This window comes from Orcinus orca, chromosome 1, assembly GCF_937001465.1.
Source record: "Orcinus orca chromosome 1, mOrcOrc1.1, whole genome shotgun sequence".
NCBI classification, from domain to species: Eukaryota; Metazoa; Chordata; class Mammalia; order Artiodactyla; family Delphinidae; genus Orcinus; species Orcinus orca.
The window spans coordinates 36,688,144-36,712,801 of record NC_064559.1 but is presented as its reverse complement, the minus strand read 5'-3'; the positions used below and the strand labels follow the sequence as shown (position 1 = coordinate 36,712,801).

Genomic DNA, 24,658 nt, shown 5'->3' with positions numbered 1-24,658 from the left:
GCACATAGTACGAAGCCTTGGTCTGGTGAATGCATTCTTTGCTATTCCCTTCAGAGGAAAGGCTTAGAGACCATTTGCACTCATACGGGTGAATAACAATATAGGTTTACAATTTTGTCCCCAAGGCTACGTTAACTCCTCTGCCCTATGTCATAATATAGTCCAAAGGGATCTGGACCATCTGGACATCCTAAAGGATGTCACATCGATCCATTATTTATTGATGGTATTATGCTAATCAGGCCAGGTGAGCAAAATGCACCTAGAATGCTGGAGGCCCCAGTAAGACACACATGCCTCAGAGGATGGGAGGAAGACCTCATGGAAGTTCCAGGGGACCACCCCATCAGCGATGTTTTTAGGGGTCCAGTGATCAGGGGCCAGCCAGGAACTCCCATCCCAAGTGAAAGACAAGATATTATATCTTGTACCTTCCACCACAGTGAAGGAAGCAGCGTATTTGACAAGCTTCTTTGGTTCTGGAGGCAGCGTACCCTCCACATAAAAATACTGCTCTAGCCCATACACCAGGCAGCATGAAATGCTTCCACCTTTGACTGGGGCCCAGATCAGGGTCCACATCCAGGACCTCGGCAGCAGGTCCAGGCTGAGATGGAAGCAGTCCTGCCACTTAATATTAGAGGTAGAGGTGTTGGGAAAAGATGTTATGTGGAGCTTATGACAAGCCCCAGTGGGAGAATCACAGCCTGGGCACATAGTCCCCTGTGGTTGTTTGGCAAGGCCATGCCACCTGCAAGGGAGAGTCATGTGTCTTTTGAAAAACAACTGCTATCGTGATACTGGGCCCTGGGAGAGACGTAACACCTGAACACAGGACCCCAGATGAATGTGCATGTGGAACTGCCCATCATGAACTGAGAGCTATTACACCTACTAAGTCATAAGGTCAAGTATGCCAGCAGCAACTCAGAATAAATGGGAAGTGGTACAGCTGGGACCAAGCACAATAAGGGCTTGAGGGCACAAGCAGGCTGCATGATCAAGTAGCCTGTCCCTCATCTCCACGACCACTGCTGCACCAGTGCCCCTCCATAAGGGGCCACACGAGAGCACACATTAAACCACATGGAAGAGGAACAAAACCCAGGCTTTGTTTATAGATGAGTTGGTTTGATATGCGGGTTCAAGTTGAAAGTAACCAGTAGTTGTGTTACAAGGAGTGGCCTTGCAAAGCAGAGAGAGCAAGAGAAAGTCCTTCCAGGAAGTAGAACTTTAGGCAGTGCACCTAGTCTGTGTTAAAGGAAAAACGGCCTGATGTTAGAATAGAGATGGAGGCCTGGATAGAGAAAGATTGAAAGATTGGTTAAAGACACACGGTTGGACAAGGGAGCTGTATGAAGTGTGAAGCTCTTTGTATCATAGGCTAATGCCCACCAGAAAGTATCCACCATGGAAGAGGCACTAAATTACCAAGCAGACAGAATGATTTGGCCATCCGGCATCAGCCAATTCCAGGCATTGGCCACCGTGGTGCTGGTACAATGGACACAAGAGAGAAGTGGGCTCCCAAGAACAGCCTGGGCTCCCACTAACCAAGGCTGAGTTTAGCACTGTTGCTAACGAGCGTCCAACCTGCCAGCAACAGAGCTGAACACCAAGTCCCCCGTGCAGCACGATTCCTCGGGGAGACCAATTGCTCCTCCATGGCAAGTTAATTATTAGGAGCCCCTTCCATCCTGCAAGGGCCAGTGATTCGTCATCACAGGATAACGTCTATTACAAATAGCATCATAAGCAAATAATCCCAACCAGTAAGAAATATATTTGTTTTAATCCCCAGACTCAAGTCACTCCAGAAAGGTTATGCTAAGAGCTGTGGAGCATGTTTTCCCACACTGATCTATACCAACGTCCTGAGATGAGTTTCAGCTAAGATCTTAGCTGTATGTATACTCCTATGATCTATGAAATAATATCCTGGGATTCTTTACTCTGTGCTTTTACCAGCAGGAACTTAACCATCTCAGTGCTCTCCTGGCTGCCTCCAGAACAAACGTCTTCTGTGTTTGGAAGGTGTGAATGTTGCTGGACCGTAATCTTTGCTGTCAGCCAAATGATGGTTGGAGCTGTAAAAGCCTGCTAATGGCATCATAAAACAATTATTTGTTCTATACAATTACTTTCGTCTGTTATCATTTGGAGGAGTGACATGTTGCATAGTTCACCTTCCTCTATGAGTTTCTTTTTTAAAAAAATTATTGATTTTTGGCTACGTTGGTTCTTCGTTGCTGTGCGCAGGCTTTCTCCAGTTGTGGCGAGCAGGGGCTACTCTTCGTTGCAGTGCGCAGGCTTCTCATTGAGGTGGCTTCTCTCGTGGAGCGTGGGCTCTAGGTGTGCGGGCTTCAGTAGTTGTGGCACGTGGGCTCAGTAGTTGTAGCTCACAGGCTTAGTTGCTCCACGGCATGTGGGATCTTCCTGGGCCAGGACTAGAACCCGTGTCCTCTTCATTGGCAGGCAGATTCTTAACCACTGCACCACCAGGGAAGTCCCTCTATGAGTTTCTGAGGAAGTGATAAAGAACTTGTAGTAATCCAAGTGTTTTAAAACAATGTTTTCTTCAGCCTTCAGTATTCTGACCAGAGCTTGGCTGAGGGAGGGGGAGGAAGGATGTGTCTCTCCCGTAAATAACAAGGATAGAAAAAAGCTTACGTGTGTGGGTAGAGGAAGCAGAAAAATTTGCAGTGATGTGTAAGGAGGAATGTAAGTCTTGACCACCAGCGACATGGAAGCATAAAACATCTCTATACATTGCTCTTATTCATTAGAAAACATGTTTTGGAGAGGAAAGAGATCAATACAGATTGTTTCAGCACAAATGACTTTTCTTGCATTGGTTAGCATTCTGTTTGCTGATTTTCCCTCTGCTGTGTCTACTGAACAAATAAAATCCTTTGCTACAACTGGGATTAGAGGTTGGAGGTGGGGGGTCAGGGAGTGGACAAAGCTCTTCCCAGATGTGACATTTGGTCTAAGTATTATTTTGCCTTTTTCTGGAGTCTGGGCCCTGTAATCAGAAGGTCACAGTGTCATAAACCTGTGTAAAGAGGCCACCGGTGGCTTTGTGCTGGGCAAGAGAATTCAGTTATGTTCCCAAGAGAAGTAGCCAGTACCGTTTTTACCCCCATAAATCTTCAGAGAGGGGACCAGCTTGGCTCTGGACCAGTGCTCTGAAAACTGGCCCATGCTTTCCAAACTAACTGGACTTTATAACTTAACGTCTTTACTAATCAAATAGTCTTTAAGACACTTGCTCCCTGTTGCTGTAAGCTAAGCTATTAATCCTATCAGATAATATTTATTGAGAATTTACTGAAGGTTGTGCCCTTTGAGTTACATGGATTATCTCACTTAATTCGCGTACGAACTTTATAAGGTAGGTGCTATTATTCTCCTGTGTTACAGATTAGGAAAATGAGGTTTAAAGAAGATAAGTAATCTGACCCACATCACTTTCCCAGCAAAAAGTACAACTGGGATATTAATTTGGAGGGAGCCTGACTCCAAGTCTGTGTGATCAACCATGAGGCTATACTGCTCTCTGGGGAGCTGGGAGGGGAGAATCTAGCCAGCCATCAACCCTCTCTACCACCTGCACAGAGATCGTTCAAACCTGGGGATAAGCCTCTGAAGGCAGGACCACCATGTACAGTTCTTCAGGTTGTACACTGCTCCAGCGTGCCACGCCTAAGGGGATGCCATCCACACTGTAGTGTGTTCAAACTTACATGGGAGGCCCTAGGTGTTTGTGAAGATCTGGAGCTCACGACCAAGTCCTGGGACAGCAGTACACATGGCTGTGCACAAGGACACTGGCATGCACAGATGCGTGAGACAGTCTCGTCCCAGCCATATTCCAGGCATCCCATGGTGGTGTTTCTTTTCCTCTCCTATTGCTTTCAGTGGCTCAATTCCTACCCTTACCCTGCCTGCAAACCTGGAACGGGGAAAGCATAGGTAATACATACTGCCCCAATGGCTATCCAAGTTATGCAACAATACACCAACTAAATTTATTTTTCTGAAGGAAGAAGTGCCACTTCTAATTGGCTCAAGGATGCTACATACTCTATCGGGGTCCTGGTGAGGGTCTTTAACTGTAGCCCGCAGCACATGTATCCTCTGGAACCCCTTCCTTGTTGAGTGCTTGGGGTATGTCTGCCATTTTTTTTGTTTGTTTTTATATAAATTTATTTATTTTATTCTATTTTTGGCTGTGTTGGGTCTTTGTTGCTGCACGCGGGCTTTCTCTAGTTGCAGCAAGTGGGGGCTACCCTTCATTGCGGCGTGTAGACTTATTGCAGTAACTTCTCTTGTTGCGGAGCACTGGGCTCTAGGCACGTGGGCTTCAGTAGCCGTGGCACACGGGCTCAGTCGTTGTGGCGCATGGGCTCAGTTGCCCCGTGGCATGTGTGCTCTTCCCGGACCAGGGCTTGAACCCATGTCCCCTGCATTGGCAGGCGGACTCTTAACCACTGCACCACCAGGGAAGCCCCTATGCCTTCCGTTTTGATGTCAGTTTAAAACCAACAGAGGCAGGCAAATTATATCTTCTACAAGGAAAAAATCCCATCCATGAAATATCTTCCAAAGGGAAATATTGGGATTTTTTTTCTTTAAATAATGGATTTTTAATGAATTATTTTTAAATAAAATTCTATCATTTTTTTCTCGTATAATTGCTTTACAATGGTGTGTTAGTTTCTGTTTTACAACAAAATGAATCAGCTATGCATATACATATGTTCCCATATCTCTTCCCTCTTGCATCTCCCTCCCTCCCACCCTCCCTATCCCACCCCTCCAGGCGGTCACAAAGCACCGAGCTGATCTCTCTGTGCTATGCGGCTGCTTTATTGGGATATTTTTGAAGTGTGCCATCCATCTGGATAAGTCACACTTGTCAGTGTTCTTTCTCCATGGAGATCATCTCATTTACTCTATTGTGCTTTGTCCAGGGCATGAGCTGGTAACTACCAGGCATGCAGTTGAACTGGAGTCAGGGACCCAAACTGCCTCCCCATGGAAATTGAAGGGGCCCAGCCAGCTAGGAGGAACCAGATGCCAGCCAGAAAGCAGGGGAATTCCTCTCCTGAATTTTCTCTTCTGCCATATATTGTTGCATCACTTACCCGGGAGAGGTCTGAATGGGCTGGCTGATCTGGGGCATCCTAAAAAGTCTGGGACCCTGGACTGGAGGCGAAATGAGAGGTAGAAGGATGTGGGTCAGTGTGTTTCCCTTGAAGCCACTGTCATCACCCCTGGAAAAGTTCTGCAGGGATAAGTGACAGTAAGAACAACAAGGGACCTGGACTGGCTCCCTCTTTATACGAAATAAAAGCCAAGATCCAGCGTGAAGTGACTTGATGGGAGTGTGGAGAGGTGAGTGGCAGGGCTATACCTCATCCCTCCATCTTCCAGTGCTAACTCCAGCTGCCTTCCGTCACATCAGACAGCCAACTCAGCCTCAAGGTTTAAAGAAAAGAAACTAGAAGGCGTCCAATCACCAGCATATCAAAAACAGAAGAAGTCCAAGTAGATTTTATTTCTGGACAGAGATGGATGGAGAATCCCCAGCTAAGCCCGGAGAACAAAAGGTGTGGTGAGGCTTTCCCCCGAGAGGTTGGGGGCTTGTCTCCGGATGTGGGTGGTGAGTTGCAGCAGTGGCCATCTCAGAGCAGCCTGGCCTCGCTCCCAGGGGCCAGGGAAGGATTCTGGAGTTCAGGCCAGCATCTCCCTCCTACCTCCCTGCTCTTCTGCTAACCCCCATTCTCCCTCCCACCAGAGTGCATGACTCCTTACAGCCCCCTGAGGGATTTAGAACCAACTAATATTAAGAAGGAGAAGGAAGCATATGGAGCTCTTGCAGTCAAAGCTCTTGTGTTGCAGTGGAGACGAAAGAGGCATTGCTCAAGGTCATTGCCATGGGCAATGTGGAACCTCCTGAATCCTTGTTCTGTGCTCTTCCCTCTACATCTGCCTCCTTCCTTTCTTGTCTGCTGCCACGGGGATGCGGGCATAGGAGAGAAGTGGGGCTCAGGGGGCCAGTAGGGATTTGGGGAGTTATACACCAGCCTGTGCTGAAGATGGGATAGATCCCTTCTCAGCAGGACTGAGGGACAAGAGAATTCCCCAATGTTCCCTTGTCCCCTAAAATGCTGTGCACTATCACAGAGGCCTGTGGCCCCAAGCTACTGAGCTGGGGCTCCCTGTCTCCTGGAGAGAGGTTTTCTGAAGGTTATCGGCAGGTGGATAACTTGGAGACTTTCCGTTGAATGTTATCCTTGCAGCCTCTAGTCAAGGCCAGTAACTCCTTGGAGGCATTTTATCTCACACCTTGTGCTTCCTCATTGCCCCTCAGAGGCGGCTTTTGCTCCTGAAGCCGAGAGATAGCTGCACCCACTGGAGTACACTTCAGAGAACCCCAGCAGGACAGTGCAGACTTTGGCCCCAGCGTGTGCTATGTCAGCACTTAGCACTTTTGAAAAACTCACCTGGGGGAACCTGGGCACCAGCCTCAGAATTAGCCTGGACCTGGTGAATATTAATCAAACAAAAGATTAGCTGCAGGCACACCTGGGAAAGCCTCCAGGTGCAGGCAGGAAACCAGCAGCTCTGGAGGGCAGGGAGGGCCTGAGGCTGCCATGATGGTGCCCAAGACCCGGGAGATTCTAAGGGGAGGGCACAGGAAGCAGAAGGAACCTGTGGACTTTTCCAGATCTGGCCACGGGGGCCCTACCTGGATAGAGCAGGCAGAGGCTTTAGTGGAGATGGCTAGGCTGAGCCACACTGAGTCGACAGCTTGCATTACAGGGCCAACAATGGACTCTATCTCCTTCTCTCCTCTCTCCTCTCTCCTCTCTCCTTTCTTTCAACTCTCACCTTACCTTTCCTTTCCCCTTCTCCTACTTCCTCTGCTTTCCCCCTCTCCTCCTCACCTTGTTCCCTTTTCTCCCCCTTTAGCCCACAGCCCAGACTGGCCAGTGGCCTTGTGTGGCTTTGTCTAGTTATACAGGGGGGGAGGGGACCAGACCATTGACTGTCAAGAGCCTGTTCTTAACATTCGCGAGACATGTATGAGCATTGGAAGGAGAAAACTATGGCTAACTTAATTTTGCTTTCTTTAGAAAAAAAAGTCCACAGGTCCCAGGAACTGCAGACAGTAGATAGATTCAAAGAAGAGATTTTTAGTCACTCAAAAAGCGTCCATGAAAACCCTGTGGGAACTACAAGTGAAGTATAATGTACCGTCCCTGCCTTTTTAATCAGCAAGCAACAGAAGGCCGTTGAGTAGTGGTCAGCATGGTGTCTGGCAAAAGTGTGGAAGGTTCTTGTTCACAGTAGCTGTGCCTTGGGCACCTACACCGGGCTAGATCCTGTTTCAGAGCCTGGAGGCTCAAAGTCCTCCCCTCAAGGAGCTCCCCAGGCCAGTGAGAGAGACCAGAGCAGAGGAAAATCAGTGTGGACTGGGGGCCAGGGAGGGCTTTCTAGAAATTGTGGAGAAGAAACAGAATAGGACCCTTGGGCAGAAAACTACTTGGCCTGAGAGTTAATTTACTCCTATTATTGACTGGGGGCACACTACCAGTGAGATAGAAAGCTTCCCTTGAAGGAAGCAATTCTCCTTCTGCAAAAGAGAAGGGGAAGCGAGCGACTGAGTACCAGGCCTGCTGGTGACTCTTCTAACACAGTCTCATGTAACTGGTACAACAGCCCCATACAGATTCTCATTCCCCCTGGAGAGGAAGCTGATCCCCAAGACTGAGTAACCTTTCCAGGATCCCACAATTCCAGCTAAGTTTTAAACTTCTAGCTTGGGGTCTTTCCACTACGCAATGCTGCCCCAAATCCAGAGCTCCGTGCTGGCAGGTGGGTGCCGGGGCTGGAATCCCCCAGAGGGAGTTTTTTAGGCTTGGTGGCAGTGACCCAGGCCAAATGTGCGTGTTTAGGGCCGTAAGGATGGAGCTGTGCTTCTCTCAGAGGGCAGGTACATCCTGCTCTTAGGTGGAGCTGATCCAGCCCCAGCACTGAGCAAACCAAGATCCCAGAGTGAGAAGGTGCTTGCCCAGGTCCCAGGGCTGCTCGCCCAGCTTCTCACTCGCCTCCTCTCAGGCCTCTTCATCTACAGTGTTGTTTTTTGCAGGTCAGCAACCAGAGGGCAAGATGGAAAATGCCCGTCCTCCTCATACTGTGCCTGCTGCAGGGTGAGTCCCAGACAGCCCAGCTTCAGAGCTTGTACACCCAGACCCAAGCCTTCCAGGCTGCAGACATGCCTGACAGGCACCTCAGCAGCATTCAGCACCCGCACCGTAGTTTGGACATCCGCATGGCTTTGGATCGAGGGCGTGGTCAGATCCGGGTCAGAGTGAATGAGGGAGGTGAGAGCTCACATGAGGGGGCATATGTCTGACTTGACGATTGCTGGAATATCCACAGTTTTGATCTGTCTCTACTCTCTTCCATTCAAGTTGATGACTGAAAGTTGGCTGCATTTGCAAGATATGGGTTCCAGGGTGTGCAAAAGCCAGAGGTAGCACCGTTCTATTTCCACTCATTCTAAAAACGCTCGAGTGGCAGACCCAGTACTAGGGACATAAAAACCCCGACCTACTCCAAAGAGTGCAGAGTCTACAAAGAAACCAGATGGGTAAATATTACATCTACGCATTTACTTATTTAGTCAACACATACTTATGGAGGGCCTACCAGGTGCCAGGCACTAGGGACACATGGATGAAAGACAGAATTCTTGCTCTGTATGTCCTGACAGGCTGGTGTGCTGATCAGGCTCAGAGGACCGATCATCCTGTCTCCATGCTGTGGTATCTGGTTTTATTTTGATGGTAATGGAGAGCCATTGAGGAATGTAGTGAGTATGTGCTTAGAGTGTCTGGTACCCAAGTAGATGCTTAACAAATAATTGTCGAAAGAATAAATGAATAAATAAACGCTATGATAATACAAAAAAGGGATTAACAATTGTGTTTGTCTTACAAACAAATCAGAATTTTAATGAATCAAAGGTAGCTTATCTCTGGGCGAGAGCCCTCTGTGATATAATCACACCACCTCTTTAATTTCATCTGCCAATGCCCCCTTTAAAATTTTTCAGTAGGAGCAAGCTTCCCCGGCCCCCAGATGAAAACTCAGGCAGGCCCATGATTTTTCTCCGAACAGTGCAGGCCTCCCTCGCCCATCCCTGCCTGAAGCTGTACAGTGGACAGCTGCTGGGAGATGACGGGTGAATGAGAGCAGGGGCACCACCTCCACCGAAGGGACCCCTGGCAGGCGCCACGTTGATCCTAAAATGCCAGCCCTTTCTTTAATTCTCACAGGCAACCGGTACTAAATTCCAAAAACCTTTATTATATAGAACCAAGAGCTACTAGTCATCCACCGATTAAGTTCTTAAGGGTAAGTGAAACTTGGTATTTATAAAAGAAAAAAATGTTTATTGCAAAAGTTGATTAAGGATTCCTAATCAGCTCTCAACTGCAAAGTCAGAACAGCCCATCCCACTGATTAATGGGGCTCCTTAATCCTTTTGCCTGCACCGCATGTAGATCACATGCAGATTCCTGAAATATGAGGTGTGAACACTTTATCAGAGCACCATCACTGTCATCCTGAGGTGGTCCTTGTTTGTAATTACGAAGATTCTTACTTTTTTGTTGTTTGTTTTTTGTGGGGGGCAGTACGTGGGCCTGTCACTGTTGTGGCCTCTCCCGTTGCGGAGCACAGGCTCTGGACGCGCAGGCTCAGCAGCCATGGCTCATGGGCCTAGCCACTCCACTGCATGCGCGATCTTCCCGGACTGGGGCACAAACCCGTGTCCCCTGAATCGGCAGGCGGACTCTCAACCACTATGCCACCAGGGAAGCCCAGATTCTTGCTTTTTAATGATGAGTTGCCATTTAACTTTATCAATACTGGCATAGTTGTGGTGTGTCGCTTAATTAAACCTACAATGAGTATTGATTTATCCCTAACATTTATGGCCTTGACTCTTCTTATAATGAGACCTCAAGACATATGCAACAGGCAAGGTCAGTTTTATGGGCATGTGCCCTGTGTAGTCACACAGGACCCCATTCAGAAGGTGCTTGGTTTAATGCTCTACTGTTGCCATAGTGAAATCCTTAGTAACTTTTGAATAAGGGATCCTCCATTTTTATTTTGCACTGGACCCTGCAAATTATGTAGCCAGTCCTGGCAACAGGATGAAACTTTCTTGGATTCAGAGGTGCTGAAGACATAGAACAAATTGATAGATGCCAGGCACCCACATCCTAAAGCAACATGTAGAACCACCTGGGCAGGACTATGGAGAGAGATGGCAAGGCTAGTTGTTCCAGAAATAGCCCACCGTGTAGTCTCCTGGAGAATCATCAGAGGTAGAAGAGAAGAGCTTTTTGGAGAGAGACAGCGTGCTATGCTCTCCACCACCTGCCCCTGGGGGACAAGGCAGATCACCTCCTCCTCACTTGAAGCCAAGTAAGAGAAGGAACTTCTAGGACGCCACTCAGCAAGCTTGCTGTATGTCCCAGATTTCCCCTGACAGCAAGACAAAGTGTGTTTCCTGGGGCCCAATGTGATGTAGGTCCCACAGAAAGGAGCTGCCCCAGTGCCTCTACCAAGAGGTCTACCCAGAAGGGATTGTAACCACGAGAGGGGCACATGGCCAGAAGTCCTAGGCTTGGTCGTGGAGGAGTCATAAAAGCCCAGCAGGAGGAGAGGCAGTTCTTACCAAGAGGGAACTGCAGCCAGAGGCCACAGACAAGCGATCTGGGAGGCAAAAGGGAAGGACCCAGCTCTGGACGTCTGCCATGCCCGGAGGGCGCCACCAGCAGATCACGACTTTCCATTCACCTCTCATCTCTCCCCTCCACACCCAATCCCAGAGGGGCCCCAGAGCAGTTCTGAGTAGGGGAAGGGGTCGAGCAAAGCAAGAGACCCCGACCTGTCCCCCTCCCCCACATCAGGCCTCCAAGTGTAGCTGGGAAATTGGAAAAGGCTTCAGTTGGATAAGAGGCTGGAGTTGCAGCAGTCACTGGGCTGGACATCTTCTTATCCAAGCGAGACTATGAAAGCTACTATACTTGAAATTATGTCTGAGATTTCATCAAGGAGGAGGGACATCCCAGAGCTCGTATGAAGAGGCAGTGAGAGAAAGAGTAAACTTTGTTTCTGCTTGCATTGGATCAAATTTAAATCAGTAAAAGGACCATAGACTGTGCTTCAACTGTGATTCACGCCTACCGCCAAAGCAGACGTATTCAAAATTCTGCTGTGCTTTGACAGTGACACTTGGTTATTTCCATTCCTAGAGAAGGGAGCAGTATGTACGTTTTTGAAAACGATGGTCTGGGGAGTTATCCACCCAGCAGAGCAGGATTCCTGTGCTTCCAGCACCCTCTCCTTTCAGCAGAAGTCACACTCATCTTTTTTTACTATTTAACATCCCTCTTTTAAAAAAAAATTTATTGAAGTATAGTTGATTTTCAATGTTGTGTTAATTTCTGCTGTACAGCAAAGTGATTCAGTTATGCATATATATATATAGATTCTTTTTCATATTCTTTTCCATTACGGTTTATCACAGGATATTGAATATAGTTCCCTGTGCTATACAGTAGGACCTTGTTGTTTTAACATCTCTCTTTTACATTCTCTGCAAATCAACCACAGCCCTTCTGTCAGCTCTTGCCTTGGCCTTCTTACAGGTGCTTAGATGGTAGCTTCTTAAACATTTGCATTTTTTTAAAAACATCTGCACTAGAGCACAGTGGCATGAATCCAGGCTTTGGACGGACATGTGCAAGAACACCTGCACGTGATAAGCTCAACAGTGGTTAGCTAAATAGTGGTAAGATTATTGTTGCCTTTTCATCTCTCCATGGGGCCTTGGACACAACTCCATTTCATACCTTGGAGCTACTCCTGACCTAGTGGCTAAGCTCTGACATTTCTATATTGATTCTTTCTAGCTTCACTTTCACGGAAGCATTTTCTGACCTGTTCCCTAATTCTGGCAGAGTTTGGAGCTCATAGCTCCCCAAACAGTGACAAATTCAGCACTCTTGCTCCGGACTTTTTTTTTCTCTGCCTGCAGCTGCAAATGCGTTGAGGGGCCCGAGGCTGGTGTCTGGGGAGCCTGGGGGAGCTGTCACCATCCGGTGCCATTACCCACCCTTGCCCATCAACAGCCACCAGAGGAAGTACTGGTGCCGCCTAAGACCCCTGACGTGGGTCTGCCACACCATCGTGTCCACCAACCACTACACTCACCTTCGCTACCGTGGCCGTGTGGCCCTAACAGACTTCCCACAAAGAGGCTTGTTTGTGGTGAGGCTGTCCCAGCTGTCCCCGGAGGATGTGGGGCACTACCGCTGTGGCATTGGAAACGCAAACAACATGCTATTCTTCAGCATGAACCTGACCATCTCTGCAGGTAAGGGCTGATGGCTGGCAGGTCAAGTTTGGTGACATGAATGTTAGGAAGGGCAAGGGGCAACAGAAGACCCAGAGGTCCAAGAGGGCTTTAAACACAAGGGGAGTGATGATGAAAAGCTGGGGTCAGGCAAGGACTTTAAGACATAGACTTCTATTTCAGATGGAGACCACCTTCAGAGGGAAGGTAGATACTAGTGAAAACGTCCCAACTGAATCCCCGTAATCTATCTCACCCAATTCCCCCTGAGAGTTGTGGCACATATATTTGAAGAGAGCTCGGTGAAGCTGGTGAATTGGAGGACACGGCTTCTTAGGGTCATGATGTCTTTTTGTTCAGACATGCAGAGCACATAAGACAGGCAAAGCAGAAGAATGGAGACTGAGCTCTTCCTAAGGCTGAGCCTCTCAGCAGACATCCAACAGCTACCAGGCCAGCGCCGTGCGTGGCTCGTTCTGGAGAGTTGATCTAGAGTCAGGTACCCAGAGTCCAAGGAAGGGCATCCAGGCTATGAAAGGCAGGTCTACCAGAGAGATGGCACAGGCAGGCAGGAGTCCAGAGAGTGGACTTGTTTGAATAGATGTTGCTATCTAACCATCTGCTGACATTGGCTGCTCTGCTGTGACTGGAGTTTTCTTTTTTTCTTATTTGAAAAGCAGTACGTGAAGGGATGTGGGCCCTGGGAAACGGGATAGCATGGTGTCCTGGGGCAGCTGGATAGAGAATTTGTGGGCGTAAAAGGAGATAGGGACATAAAATGTCAATATTGGCAACAGTCTAGAGAACACATCTGGTTTTCCCAATTTTTTATTTTATCCAACATATTGGCCAAAGACTGCATTGCTTAGTGAGGTTGCATTCCATGGAGCAAACATGTCAAGCCTGGTGTCCTTTGCAGCCTGGTGTCCTGTAGGGAGCCCGGATAGCCTTCTCATTTGGTCTCCTTCTGCTGTTCACACAGGTCTTTCCAGAGCTGTCCCCACAGCCACTGTGGCTGCTGGCGAGCTCATCACGGGATCCTTTGTGACAGTATCGCCAGCGGCCAACAGACGGACACCAGGAACTATGCAGACTATAGAGAGACAAGGGACGGGATGGGACAGAGTTGCTCTGACTCTAGGAACCAGCAAAACCACAGCTTCAGCTAAGGGAAGAGAAACCCCAGGAGCAACTGGGGTAGTAGCTCCAGGGACAGGCAGCCAGCTAGAGGGTTCCATTTGGGCAACCATCCCCACTCCGCAGAGTCCAGCTTCAGCCATCAGTGGTGTGTCCAATACAACAGAAGGTGATCGAGTGTGGAGCACCAGAAGTTTGGAAGCAAACAGGACTAGGGCCAGCGAAAGAGAGAGGGAAACAACTACTGGGACTGATAGGCAAAGAGAGGAAACAGAGAGGGTCAGAACAGTCCCAGACACAGCTGAGAAGGTCATGGCGACCATTAGGCCATCAACCCTGGTCTCAGATAAGTGGATGTGGGAAACCCACCAAGAAGAAATGTCGGTTTCTAAGCCACAAGCCCTGGGCTCTGTTGAAGGAACACCCCCAGTTGCAGTTGTGTGGACCTTGGAGCCAACCAGCATAGAGATGGCATCTGCGGAAGGAAGCAGTGAAGGAGACCTAGACACCCCTGCTGGAGACAGTGGTCCCCAAGTGACATCGAGCCAGGCCCTGGCAGCAAGGCCCTTCAGGCCCCTGGGCAAGGACTCCCAAGTGAAGAGGTAAACCCCCAGGCTGCCCTCTCCGTTGGGACTCCACATCTGCTCCATCCCTTTGCACGCTCCTCAGTGAGCTAACTTCTGTGACCCCCTCTGTCTGCTCACTCCTCTCCCTTTGTAACCTCAGGACAGTAAAGCATAAGGGACATGAAAGTCAGAATCCTCCCTCATTCAAGGGTCCTTGCTGGGAGACATTATCTGAGCATCTTCATGTGATTTTCAAGCAAAAATATAAGCACTAAAATAATGGAATATTTAGGTGGGACTGTTGGGACTTTTTTTTTTTTAAAGATGAGGAAACAAGCTCCGACGAGGTCGGGGTATGACTCACTGAAGCTACAAAGACAGATTGTGGCAAAGCCAAATGCCAAGCGTAGATGCCCTGACCCTCACTCACTTCTCTTGCCCACTGTTGCACATTGGTGGAGGAGGGAAAGGATCAGGGCTTGGGATCTGGAAGGCAGGGGACCTAGTCTTAGGTCGGCAACTAACCCTCCATGGGAATTCGGGCAGCCAGCTTGCCTTGGCCTCAGCTTCTCATCTGTAAAATGAGAGGCAAGGGCCAAAGGGTCTTCAGTCTCCTACCCAGCTCCAACTTCCATCCCCTCCCCTGCTGCTTCCACTCCAGTGTTTCTCTGGAAGAGAAAAACATCTCTCGGATGCTGACTCCAGTCTCTTCGTTGCTGTGTCCGCTTATGCTGACGGTTCTTGTTCTGCTGCAAAGGAAGCTCCGGAGAAAGAGGAGGTGTAAGTGGAGTTTAAGTCACCCCAAGGCCGGGGAGGGGAGCGCCTGTTCCCATCTGACACCCTCAGGACTGGGTCGGGGTCAGAGTTGGTACCAGGACCTCTGGATGTAGAAGTGCTAAATTCTAGTCTGAGCCACTTAACCAAGCTTGGCCTTGGTTCCTTTATCAATCAAATGGGAAAGTAGTCTATGTATTTATGTCTCAGTGGCATCCCAGAGCTTAAGGAGAAGCTCTTCAGAAGATGGCAAGACAGCTGGTAGTCATATGAACCACGTGAACAATCCTGACAGCAGGTCGGAGTACAGGGCCCAAATGTGGAACCAGACTGCATTTGCACCCTCTGCACGGCCCAGCTGGAAGTCTCTTAAAACACCAGGCCCAGGTTTAAACATTCCTAAAGGGACTGCTCCACGGCGTTTAGATCTGGCGAAGAAAGGGTGAGATGCTCTGGGAGCAAGTCAAAGGGGCTAAGATTCTCAGACCCAGCTCCCCAGAGGCCTGGCCCAATCCCTGCCGATCTAAGGGCTCAGTTGCAAATCCTCTGTGTCAGGAAGTCCTTGAGGATTGCGATGGGTGAGGGTGGTTCTCAAGGAATCAAATTCAGTGCCCAGGTGCTCACAGTGTGCTCTGTGTCTGTGCAGCTCAGGAGACAGAAAGGTCATCAGGGGTCACCTTGATTCAGATGACACAGTTCCCGGAGCTGAGCCTCCAGCCAGACCAGCTTCCCCAGGTGGAAAGGAAGGTGCTCCAAGATGACTCTCCTCCTCTCCGTGCCAGCCTGAGCATCCCGGAGAGGGACCCTGGACCCCAAGGAATGGAGGGATAAGCCGCTCAGACACCATGGAAAAAAGAACCAGGACCGAATACCGGCCTCTTCTCTTCCTTCCTCCGCCTGTATGAAGGGAAGCTTGGGGAGCTGGGACTCCATCTGGGGAAGCAAAGGCTGACCATCACTGGACCAAGGAAGGTCCAGCATTTTTCATGGCCAAAGGTGACACTATGACTCAAAGAAGGCTGCAAGAAAGGATCTATTAGTTACTGGAGGAGGTCAGTGGACCTGGAAAAAGTGGAATTTCCATTCCTGGAGGTTTGAAAATATGAGAGGCTTCCAATCAGAGTGGAGAATTAACAAAATTTCAACCATCACTCCTAGCCCTTGGGAGGTGCCCCCTTTTTCTGACATCTCTTAACACTCAGCCTGCTGCACACATTAAACTATAACCTTTTCAAGTACATTCTAAGCTCTTAGGGCAGTAATTGTGTTTTCTCCATCTCACTATGTCCCCAAAGAACTTCAGCTCAGTAGGGCCCACAATAAATATTTGTGACTGAATGGCTGACTGGAGGGGCATGGGCTCCATGACCTCTGGGGACACTGCCAACACAGATGTTCTGAATCCCCCTTCATCTGGGAGTCCCCTAGATGATCCCATAGGTCCTTACACAGGGACCAACAGGAAGAACCCTCATTCCTAATTCATCCCTGCCCATTTGGCCCCATACTTATTATGCTGTAGACCTTTTGACCCAGTCGAGATTTTCTGGGATTTTCCTAAGTTCATGAAGGAAGAGGGTATTTTTCAGTAGATTCTCATCTTCTTCATAAAGCTTCTCTTATTCAACTGCTTGTAAATCCTTGATATCAAGGACTGATGATGAAGCTGGAAAGTGGTTATGGTCAGAGGGACAGAGAGGAGAGAAGGTGGCCGAGAGGAATTTTATGTGGATTCTGCTTTACAATCACTTTATTTCATGCCTGTTGGGGGACTTTTGCTCCACTCTTGGGCCCACTGTCTTTTCAGGAATTACATCTGCTCTTTTATTTTGCCAGATCTGTCAGCAAGCTGTCTGAACTTCATGTTTGGACAGAGCAGCCCTTGAGCAGTGGAAGAGAAGGGAAAGAAAGGCGCCAGTGTCAAGTCAAGAATTGTCAGGTAGACATTCCCAGAAGGCTCGGCCCTCTCTCCTAAGCTGTCAGCAGCACCAGAAGTCCTTCCTTCCTTACTACCTCCTCATAGCTGGAGCTGAACCCAGACACTGTCCAGAGAAAATCAATACGATGCCATTTGCATGGTTTGGGAGAGAAAGACTCACTGCTTTGGATAAGCAGGGAAGTTGCCTGCACCTAACCAAATGGAATCACCGAATTTCAGAGCTAATAGATCCTCAGAGATTAACCAGTCTAAAATCCATTGCCCAGGGTGAGACAACTGAGACCCCATGGGGGGAAGTAACTTGTTGAAAGTCACTCAGTTAACCCAGTTAGGAATAACAGAGTGAGGACTAGAAAAGGGAACTCACGACCTTGACCTGGTGGCTTCCCCACTTCACCTTTGCTAAACAATGTATCAGAGCAAAGCTCATCCTCAAAAATCCATGACACCACAGCCCTAGCTCCAGACCATTTTCGTGCACATGATCTCAGGGACCTGCCTGAAACACCTGTAAAAGAGATAGGAGAGCCACTGTTATCCCATCCAACCAATGAGGAAGCAGGCCCTGAAGGGTATGTAATTCAACCATGGTCCCTCAGCTCATTAGAGGCAGGGACAGGAGAGAACCCAGGCTGTATAGGATCATTCCACCTGATAGAGTCTTCCAGAGGCGTCCACAGAGTGCTAGCTTCTGAGGACTGTTAAGAGGCATGCTGAGAAAAAGGTTTGGTAGACCAAAGAAGTTTGGGAAATGTGGGTTAACCAAAAAACAGGTTTTGTGCAGGATTTTTAGAAGACTTTAGCTCACTAAGGTGCATTGTGAATAGCTCTGGGGGGTGGGGACATTATGTGTGTTTCCCCGGGTTTTGGACTATTGTGTTTTGGTGAAGCAACCTCACAGGACTGGGTTCCTCAAATCACTTCTTGTTTGGGGAAGCTTGATGCACTAAACCAGGGGTCAGCAAACCTTTTTGGGAAAGGGCCGGGTAGTAAATACTTAGACTTTGCAGGCCGTACAGCCTCTGTCACAACTACCCAGTTCTGCCCTGGCAGCACAGAAGCAGCCAGAGACAATCTCTAAGTGAATGACTTTGGCTGTGTTTCAACAAAACTCTTTACAGAAGCAGGCTGGATCTGGGTCTGGCTCGAGAGCCATAATTTGCCAATCCCTGCATGAGGCCATAAAACCAACTGAGACTCTCCTCTTCCCACTCTGATATGAAGAATCACTCCTTCTCAACAGCTGCCCTGGACCACCCCTTTCCTCACCCCCTCCTCCTTCTGAGCTCTTGTAATCCTTCTGTCTGGGATTCAGCCTTGGGACATTCTGCCTGACCCCCTGCCTGGGGGAAGGAGGGGACCAGTCAGCAAGGGTGTTGGCCAAGGGGCTGGAGTCAGGGTCAGCTTCCAGAAGTAGGAAAGACTGCCAAATCAGAGTTCCAGGGAAAGCTGAGGTCCGCAAGCAGGAGGAGCCAGTAAAATTTCAAATGGATGGAGCAGAGCCAAGATCAAAGTCTTTGGAGCTGAGCAGAGATAAGATCTGAGGGAAATCTTGGCCAGGAAGGAAGTGGGGCAGCCCCGAGGGCTTACAGCTCTCCTTTATGGGCTAAAGGATGCCTGCAGTGGGGCAGGAGCCCTTAAGGGGCCAGAGGCAAAGCAGGCTAAGCAGGCCACATCCACTGCTGGGTATTGTCAGTGCTTTGGTTTTTTAATCTCATATCCCCAGCTAGCATGATACCCACACCTCTGGGATGAGGGGCAGGGAGACACTCCATCTCTGAAGCTGGAATCAGGGAAGTGTCCATGGAGATTTCTAATCCAAGATACAGGGCAGGGAAGCACTGACTTTCCTAGGATCAAGCATGTTCTCCGGGTTAGGGCTCAACCCTCCCGTTCTCACCTCGCTACCTATTAATGCTGCTACTGTTCGTTAAGTATCTCTACGCAGCTGGCACGCCTCTAGGTGACTTCACATTCCATATTCACTTGATGCAACATTTCTGTAAGGTAGGCAGGATAATCCCCATTTTACAGATGAGAAGACTGAAACCGGAGACAGGAAGTAGCTACACACCTGGGCGCTGAACGCACAGCAGCTACAGCCTAGATCCTTGATCATGGCGCTGCACCTCCATACTTGGACTTATGGCCTGCATATCTGGTCAGGCCTTCCCTGTTTAAGGTTCTAGAGAATTCCTTGTTTTCCTCTTTTAGGCCTGGGTGTAAAAATTTCATAACCATTTCCAATAATTTGTTCTCTTCAATCACTGAGCTGACTTACTCCTGTCCTGGCTAAGTGAAGTGGAAAAGTTCAGGGAGCTGGAACTAAGAGCTAAAAATTCACTCACCAGCCCCGAGGTCCTTATTGGCATTTGTACAAATTGAGCTCAGATCTTAATCGCCTGCAGCAGTGTTCATCTGTCACAGGTAACTCAGGGCAAACGCTTAACTCCACAGACGACTTCTCATACTCTCCACTAAGACTTTGGGGACTTCTTCCTCTTCTCCAGGAGCCAGTGGGGTCTGGGAAATACAGAATCAGTTAAATAACAGCTCCAGTCAGATATAAAGAGGAAAGTACTTCCACAGAAAGACTTATACTTCACTTCAGTCAAGTAGACATGGATTATGTGATTATTTTCCATTGGTGTAGATAATCCAGGGCTAACAGCTTGACAAACGTTCAATGGAGAATGGAGATTCTACACGAAAGGAAACACACTCTCTGTGGGTGGCCTTGCATGCAGGGTCCAGGGCCACCAAGCCCTCCATTTTTCTTGAAATGACACAGCTTGGCTTGCAGGCACTGGCCCTCCCAGGCCAACCTGCTCCCTTCACTATCAGCAAGGGGATGAGCTGTCACCCCATGGCCTGCTCTCCAGGGGGTCAGCTGAAACCCAGACAAGCAGCAGAGAGGTGCCAACTGCAGGAAAGGACCCTATGCCATACTCCTAGAGGCTCGTAGAAATCACGAGCACTGAGGCACTGGGTCAGGAGGCCACCATTTGCCTCCTGGTCCCGTTTTGTCGAAGATATATGTTCCCTGATTAGCATTTGGCATCTTCTGTGTTCTGCCTCTTCCAACCTCTGGCCGAGTTCCTAACCTTAGCCTGTTTGCTGCCTTGATCTAGATCTACCAGTGTTGCTCTGAGTGTAGAGGGTCAATCAACAAGGACCACTTCTTCTCCTAATGTTACAGAGTCCTGCCTCCCCAGCCCTGAGTATCTTAGACAAGAGGAAGAGAGCCAGGATGACCATGACCAAAGGCGTTTTCCAAGTTGTCCCATAATTTGAAGATGTTGCACCTCACTTCAGACACGAATTCAGAAAAAGGGCATCAGGGAGTTCACTTCTTTAGAGCCTGGCATGGGAAGGACAGACTGGTTAGGAAATGCAACTTGTCTAAATTTTTCATTTTGCCAGCACTCTCCTCCACCCGTGTAACAAAGAAAACTGAAAATTAATGACAGTATACGTCACCGGAAAGAAGCAGATTGTACACCACTATACGGGTGGGACTGTTGAGGCTTGGATGGCACAGGCTGCAGGGGATCACAGGCGATGTTTTTCCGATGGCTGCCTGCTAGGCAAACCTTGGGCTAAAGGCCAGGCTCAGACCAGGAACAAGGAAACAACAAGGCTTCAGGAGGACACCAGTAGCTTATGAGAGGGGCTGGGCCCTGTCACCTGACACTCTGTTGACTTTGGATGTCTACTCTGAAAATCTTCCTTCTTCCGCCCCTTCCTGGCCAAGGGATGGTGGTAGTAGAGGGCAAGAGAGTGGTTTGGTAACCTCAGAAGTGGTTTGTTAATTTGTTCCTGCCTTTCAGAACCAGAGAATAAAAGCTCTTTGGGGTCCCGGGACTGGCTTAGGAGAAATAGAGGGAGCCTTGGGACCAAGGCCAACTTTCCATTTCCAGACTCTTTCATGTTCTGCTTCATCACTCCTAGCCTCCTCGGGACAAGACATAGGCTCAGGGGGCACCCACCACAGTCTCTGCCTTCACTCCCCCACCAGCCACAATGATAGAGTACAGACAATCCTCCTCACCACCACCCCGGAAGGCCTAGAAGAAATGTTGTTTTCACTCCCTGATTGGGAGTCAACAGAGCTAGGAAAACAGATGAGGGATTGGACATCTGGACAGTGACATAGGGAGGCAGGTAGTCAGGGAGAAGGAGGTGACTCAGTGAGTTCATGTAGAAAAAAGAAAAGATTTGAGGCTCAGGTGCACACACTTGGCCAGTAAGTCACCCTCTCCAACACATCCGGTAACCTGAACCTCTAATCTGGTCGCAGCCCTCTCCCCTTCTTTCACACTCCCCACGTGTCCACCACCCAGCTTGCCATTCTGACTTTTCCCTCATTGAGCTTGCTCTTGTCATGGACACAATGCTGCCAGGTCATAGATGCTATGCTCCAAGCTCCTTAAGAAGGGCCCTGGGGAGCCCCTATGAAATCACCCAGTAGCCAGGCAAACATAGAGCATTTATAATGAAGTTTCCTTCTACCTACTTCCTAATGGGGAGATTCACCAGGGAGCCTCTGAACATAAGTCTGTGCTTAGAAACTCCCCCAAAAGCTTGCCCGAGCAAGCCCAGCCAACTGGACGGTTCTAGTCTGGGATTCCAGGCAGTGACCACACTAGGGACCACGTTGCCAGACGGCAGCGCTCAGCTGACCAAAAGGGCAGTCGTCCCCATCCCATGCCCTCTCCCAAGCCTCAAAGGTGAAATTAGAACAGGAAGAACCAATGCTGTGCTCTTGCCAGTAGATGACAGCTGGGGCCAGGAAATGCTAGATCATTATTTGCTGATGGCGAGGGCAGCATACTTGGCATAAACAACCCCAAACAGTCAACATCCTTAAAACAAAAAAAAGGGGGGGATGGGGCTTGCTATTTAGCTTTGGTAGATCCACTGTCACAATTCTATTTTCCAGTGATTGATACTAAAATACTATATATTATTGGCTTACCAAGGAACGCTAAATTTCAGGGCTGGCTGACCTGGGATTAAACATTGACTCCAGACAAGGGTTAAACATTGACTTGCTAAAAATCCGCACATGGGAGCAGAGAGCAGGCAGTAAACGGCAGTTATAGGCATTTCATCCGTCCCATCTTATCCCACTTGTCCAGCTACATTCATGGAGACCATCCACAGTGAGCAATGCCAGAAGGGCAGTGGAGTTCTGGGGGAGGACTGGATGGTGTTGACCTCCCCTTCTCTGTTGGTGGCTGGGTCAGCCCCGGGTCTGGGAGCAACACGCTAGTGGTGCCAATCTGAAGGGCTGGACCTGCGGAGGCGTGTGGACCTGGCCCCCTCCCGTCTTCCCTGGATCAGTTCAGGATGCAAATGGGAGCCCTTTGCTGACTGGGGAAACACAATTCAGAAGATTCATCTGGGGGAGTAAAGGCTTTGGGAAGTGGAGGAAAGTGCCCAATGCTGGGAGACCTTGGTTCTCAACCCATCCACGCCATCAACTCACCATGCAAACCTGGGCAAGTCATTCCACTTCCCCACCCTTGGTTCCTCATGGGTCAGTGGGGCTCTGTTCCAAAAGCCTATGCTGTCCCTTTCATTTGAAGCTGGACAATAAACACCTTTTAGATGCCAGCCACTGTCCATATTACAGTTAATCTTCATACCATAATTATGGGGTAAGTGTAATTAGCCCCATTTTATAAATGAGAATACCAAGGTCCAGAGACATTAAAAAACTTGTCAAGGGTCCCCCCGCTAGTAGGTGGCAGGGCTCCTACATAAACCCAGGGCGTTCTGGGTCTGGAGCTTGGGAGCTTTCCACAAGGCTACACTGCCTGGCTGGTGTCGCTCTTTGGCAGTGGTGTGTTGGGGTGATGACTCCTCAGTTAAACCATAAGCCCTTGGGGAACAGGGATGCATACCCCTGCATGTCTCAAATCTCCCTGGACCTCGAACTTTTTGTGGGTGTAATTTTGTGGCAAACTGATCTAACTGGTCAGGGGCATAGTAGATGCTTGTGGTAGGCTGAAACACGACCTCCCAAAGACATGTGCACCTCCTGATCTCTAGAATCTGTAAATGTTATCTTATTTGAGAAAAGGGTCTTTGCAGATGTAATTCAATTCAGGATCTTGAGATGAGGAGATCATCCTGGATTATCCGGGTGGACCCCAAATGCCATTACAAGTGTCCTTATAAGAGAGGCAGAGAAACATTTGAGATACACTTTCAAAAGACAACGTGAGCACAAGGACAGAGATCGGAGTGATGCGGCTACAAGCCAAAGAACGCCAAGGAATGCCAGCAGCCACCAGGAGCCAGAAGAAGCAAGGATCAGGTTCTTCCCCAGAGCTTCCGGAGGAAGCACATCACCCATGCCTTGATTTCAGACTTTTGGCCTCTAGAACCAAGAGATAATACATTTCAGCTGTTCTAAGCCACACAGGTTGTAGTAATTTGTTACAGCAGCCACAGGACTCTAATGGGGTGCTCGATCAAAACACAGAATCCTAGAACCGGAAAAGCCTTGGAGACCATTTGGTCCAGCGCCCCCATTCAACAGATGAAACGACTGCAGCCCTAAAGGAGGAAGTGATTTGGCAAAGGTCGCTCAGCAAGTTAGAGGCAGAGCCAGAGCCACGATATAGGCGTTCTGTCCCCAGACCAGGGCTCTGGACTTCCCCACACTGACTCATGCTGAGTCCCAGAGTCGTGAAAGCCAAATGAGAAGCCGTTCTCATTATTATATTCTTCTCATATGATTATTTTAAGAGGGAGGGGGAGCTTTTAAGCAGATGAAGTGATGGCAGTTTTGGAGGTATACTTCCTGTTGCTATCATCACTGTTGAGTTGGGTAGTTGGACCCTCTTGGCCAGTATCTCCTCTCTCAGGACTGGGATGCAGGGGCTATGTCTTAGGGCCAGTGGGTTCCAGGTGGCGAAACCACAGAGAAAGAGGGGAAGCTGGGGGACTCTAATCACACCACTAGCATGTGGCTGAGCCCAAAATAGGACGCAGGGTCTTGACTTTGTGGCTCTTCCCTGGGTTCTACTTCTCATTTTCTTCTTTCCCTAAGCTGGATCACTAATCCAGGCGGGTCTTGGATATGTAGGGCGGGGCGGGGGTGAGTGGGGGAACGGTGTGCTAAGATAGTCTTGGGGACTCCTGGGAATACAGCAGGACATGATCGAGGAACCCTCCCACCATCACAGACTACAGGAATAGGAGTGGAGATCTGAGGCCCCCAAGGCAGCATGAGAAGCAACTGTTTCATGGATGTGCTTCCCTCCCTCCCCACAGGCTTACACTCATCAAGGTTCTGTCTTCGTGCTCGGTGGACCTCTCTTAACACCAACTCCAGCCCAGACAACACAAGGTATCCCTGCTTTGGAGGAGATCGGTTAATGAGACTAAGAAAACAAAACCTACAAATATCTTGACAATTGAGCTCCAAAGGAGAGAGAGAGAAGGAAAACCTTTGAAAGGAGCAGAACCAGGATGTTCCCCTAACTGTCCCCAAACCATCTCCATCTCCCCTCACATCCTCCCACTTCACATTGACCCTGGAACTGGGAGGAAGAACAATTGCTGAAGGGGAAGAAAGATGGCTTAGCTATCGATATGTCTTTGTGCTTTCCCGCCCACCACCATCGGGCTTAGATCAGGGCTGCAGTCGGGAGAGGAGATTGGCAATGGCGGAGAGGTCCAGAAGGGTTTGGAGATACCAGAGCCAAGGGGGCCTGTGCCTTGCTTGTCCTGTATGCAACTTTGGTGGTTAGCACCTTGCCAATGTCCTTTGCAGCCTCA

General features: G+C 49.1%; 1 protein-coding gene across 1 annotated transcript; it reads left to right on the top strand.

The window, feature by feature from the left end:
* The first annotated feature begins 1,410 nt into the window (after positions 1–1,410).
* Positions 1,411–15,756, top strand: FCAMR (Fc alpha and mu receptor). The gene is made up of 7 exons (XM_049706701.1): positions 1,411–1,497; positions 8,162–8,422; positions 9,354–9,360; positions 12,131–12,469; positions 13,431–14,187; positions 14,813–14,931; positions 15,572–15,756. The coding sequence occupies exons 1-7, from the start codon at positions 1,411–1,413 to the stop codon at positions 15,754–15,756; spliced, it is 1,755 nt and encodes a 584-aa protein (XP_049562658.1).
* The last annotated feature ends 8,902 nt before the right edge of the window (positions 15,757–24,658 follow it).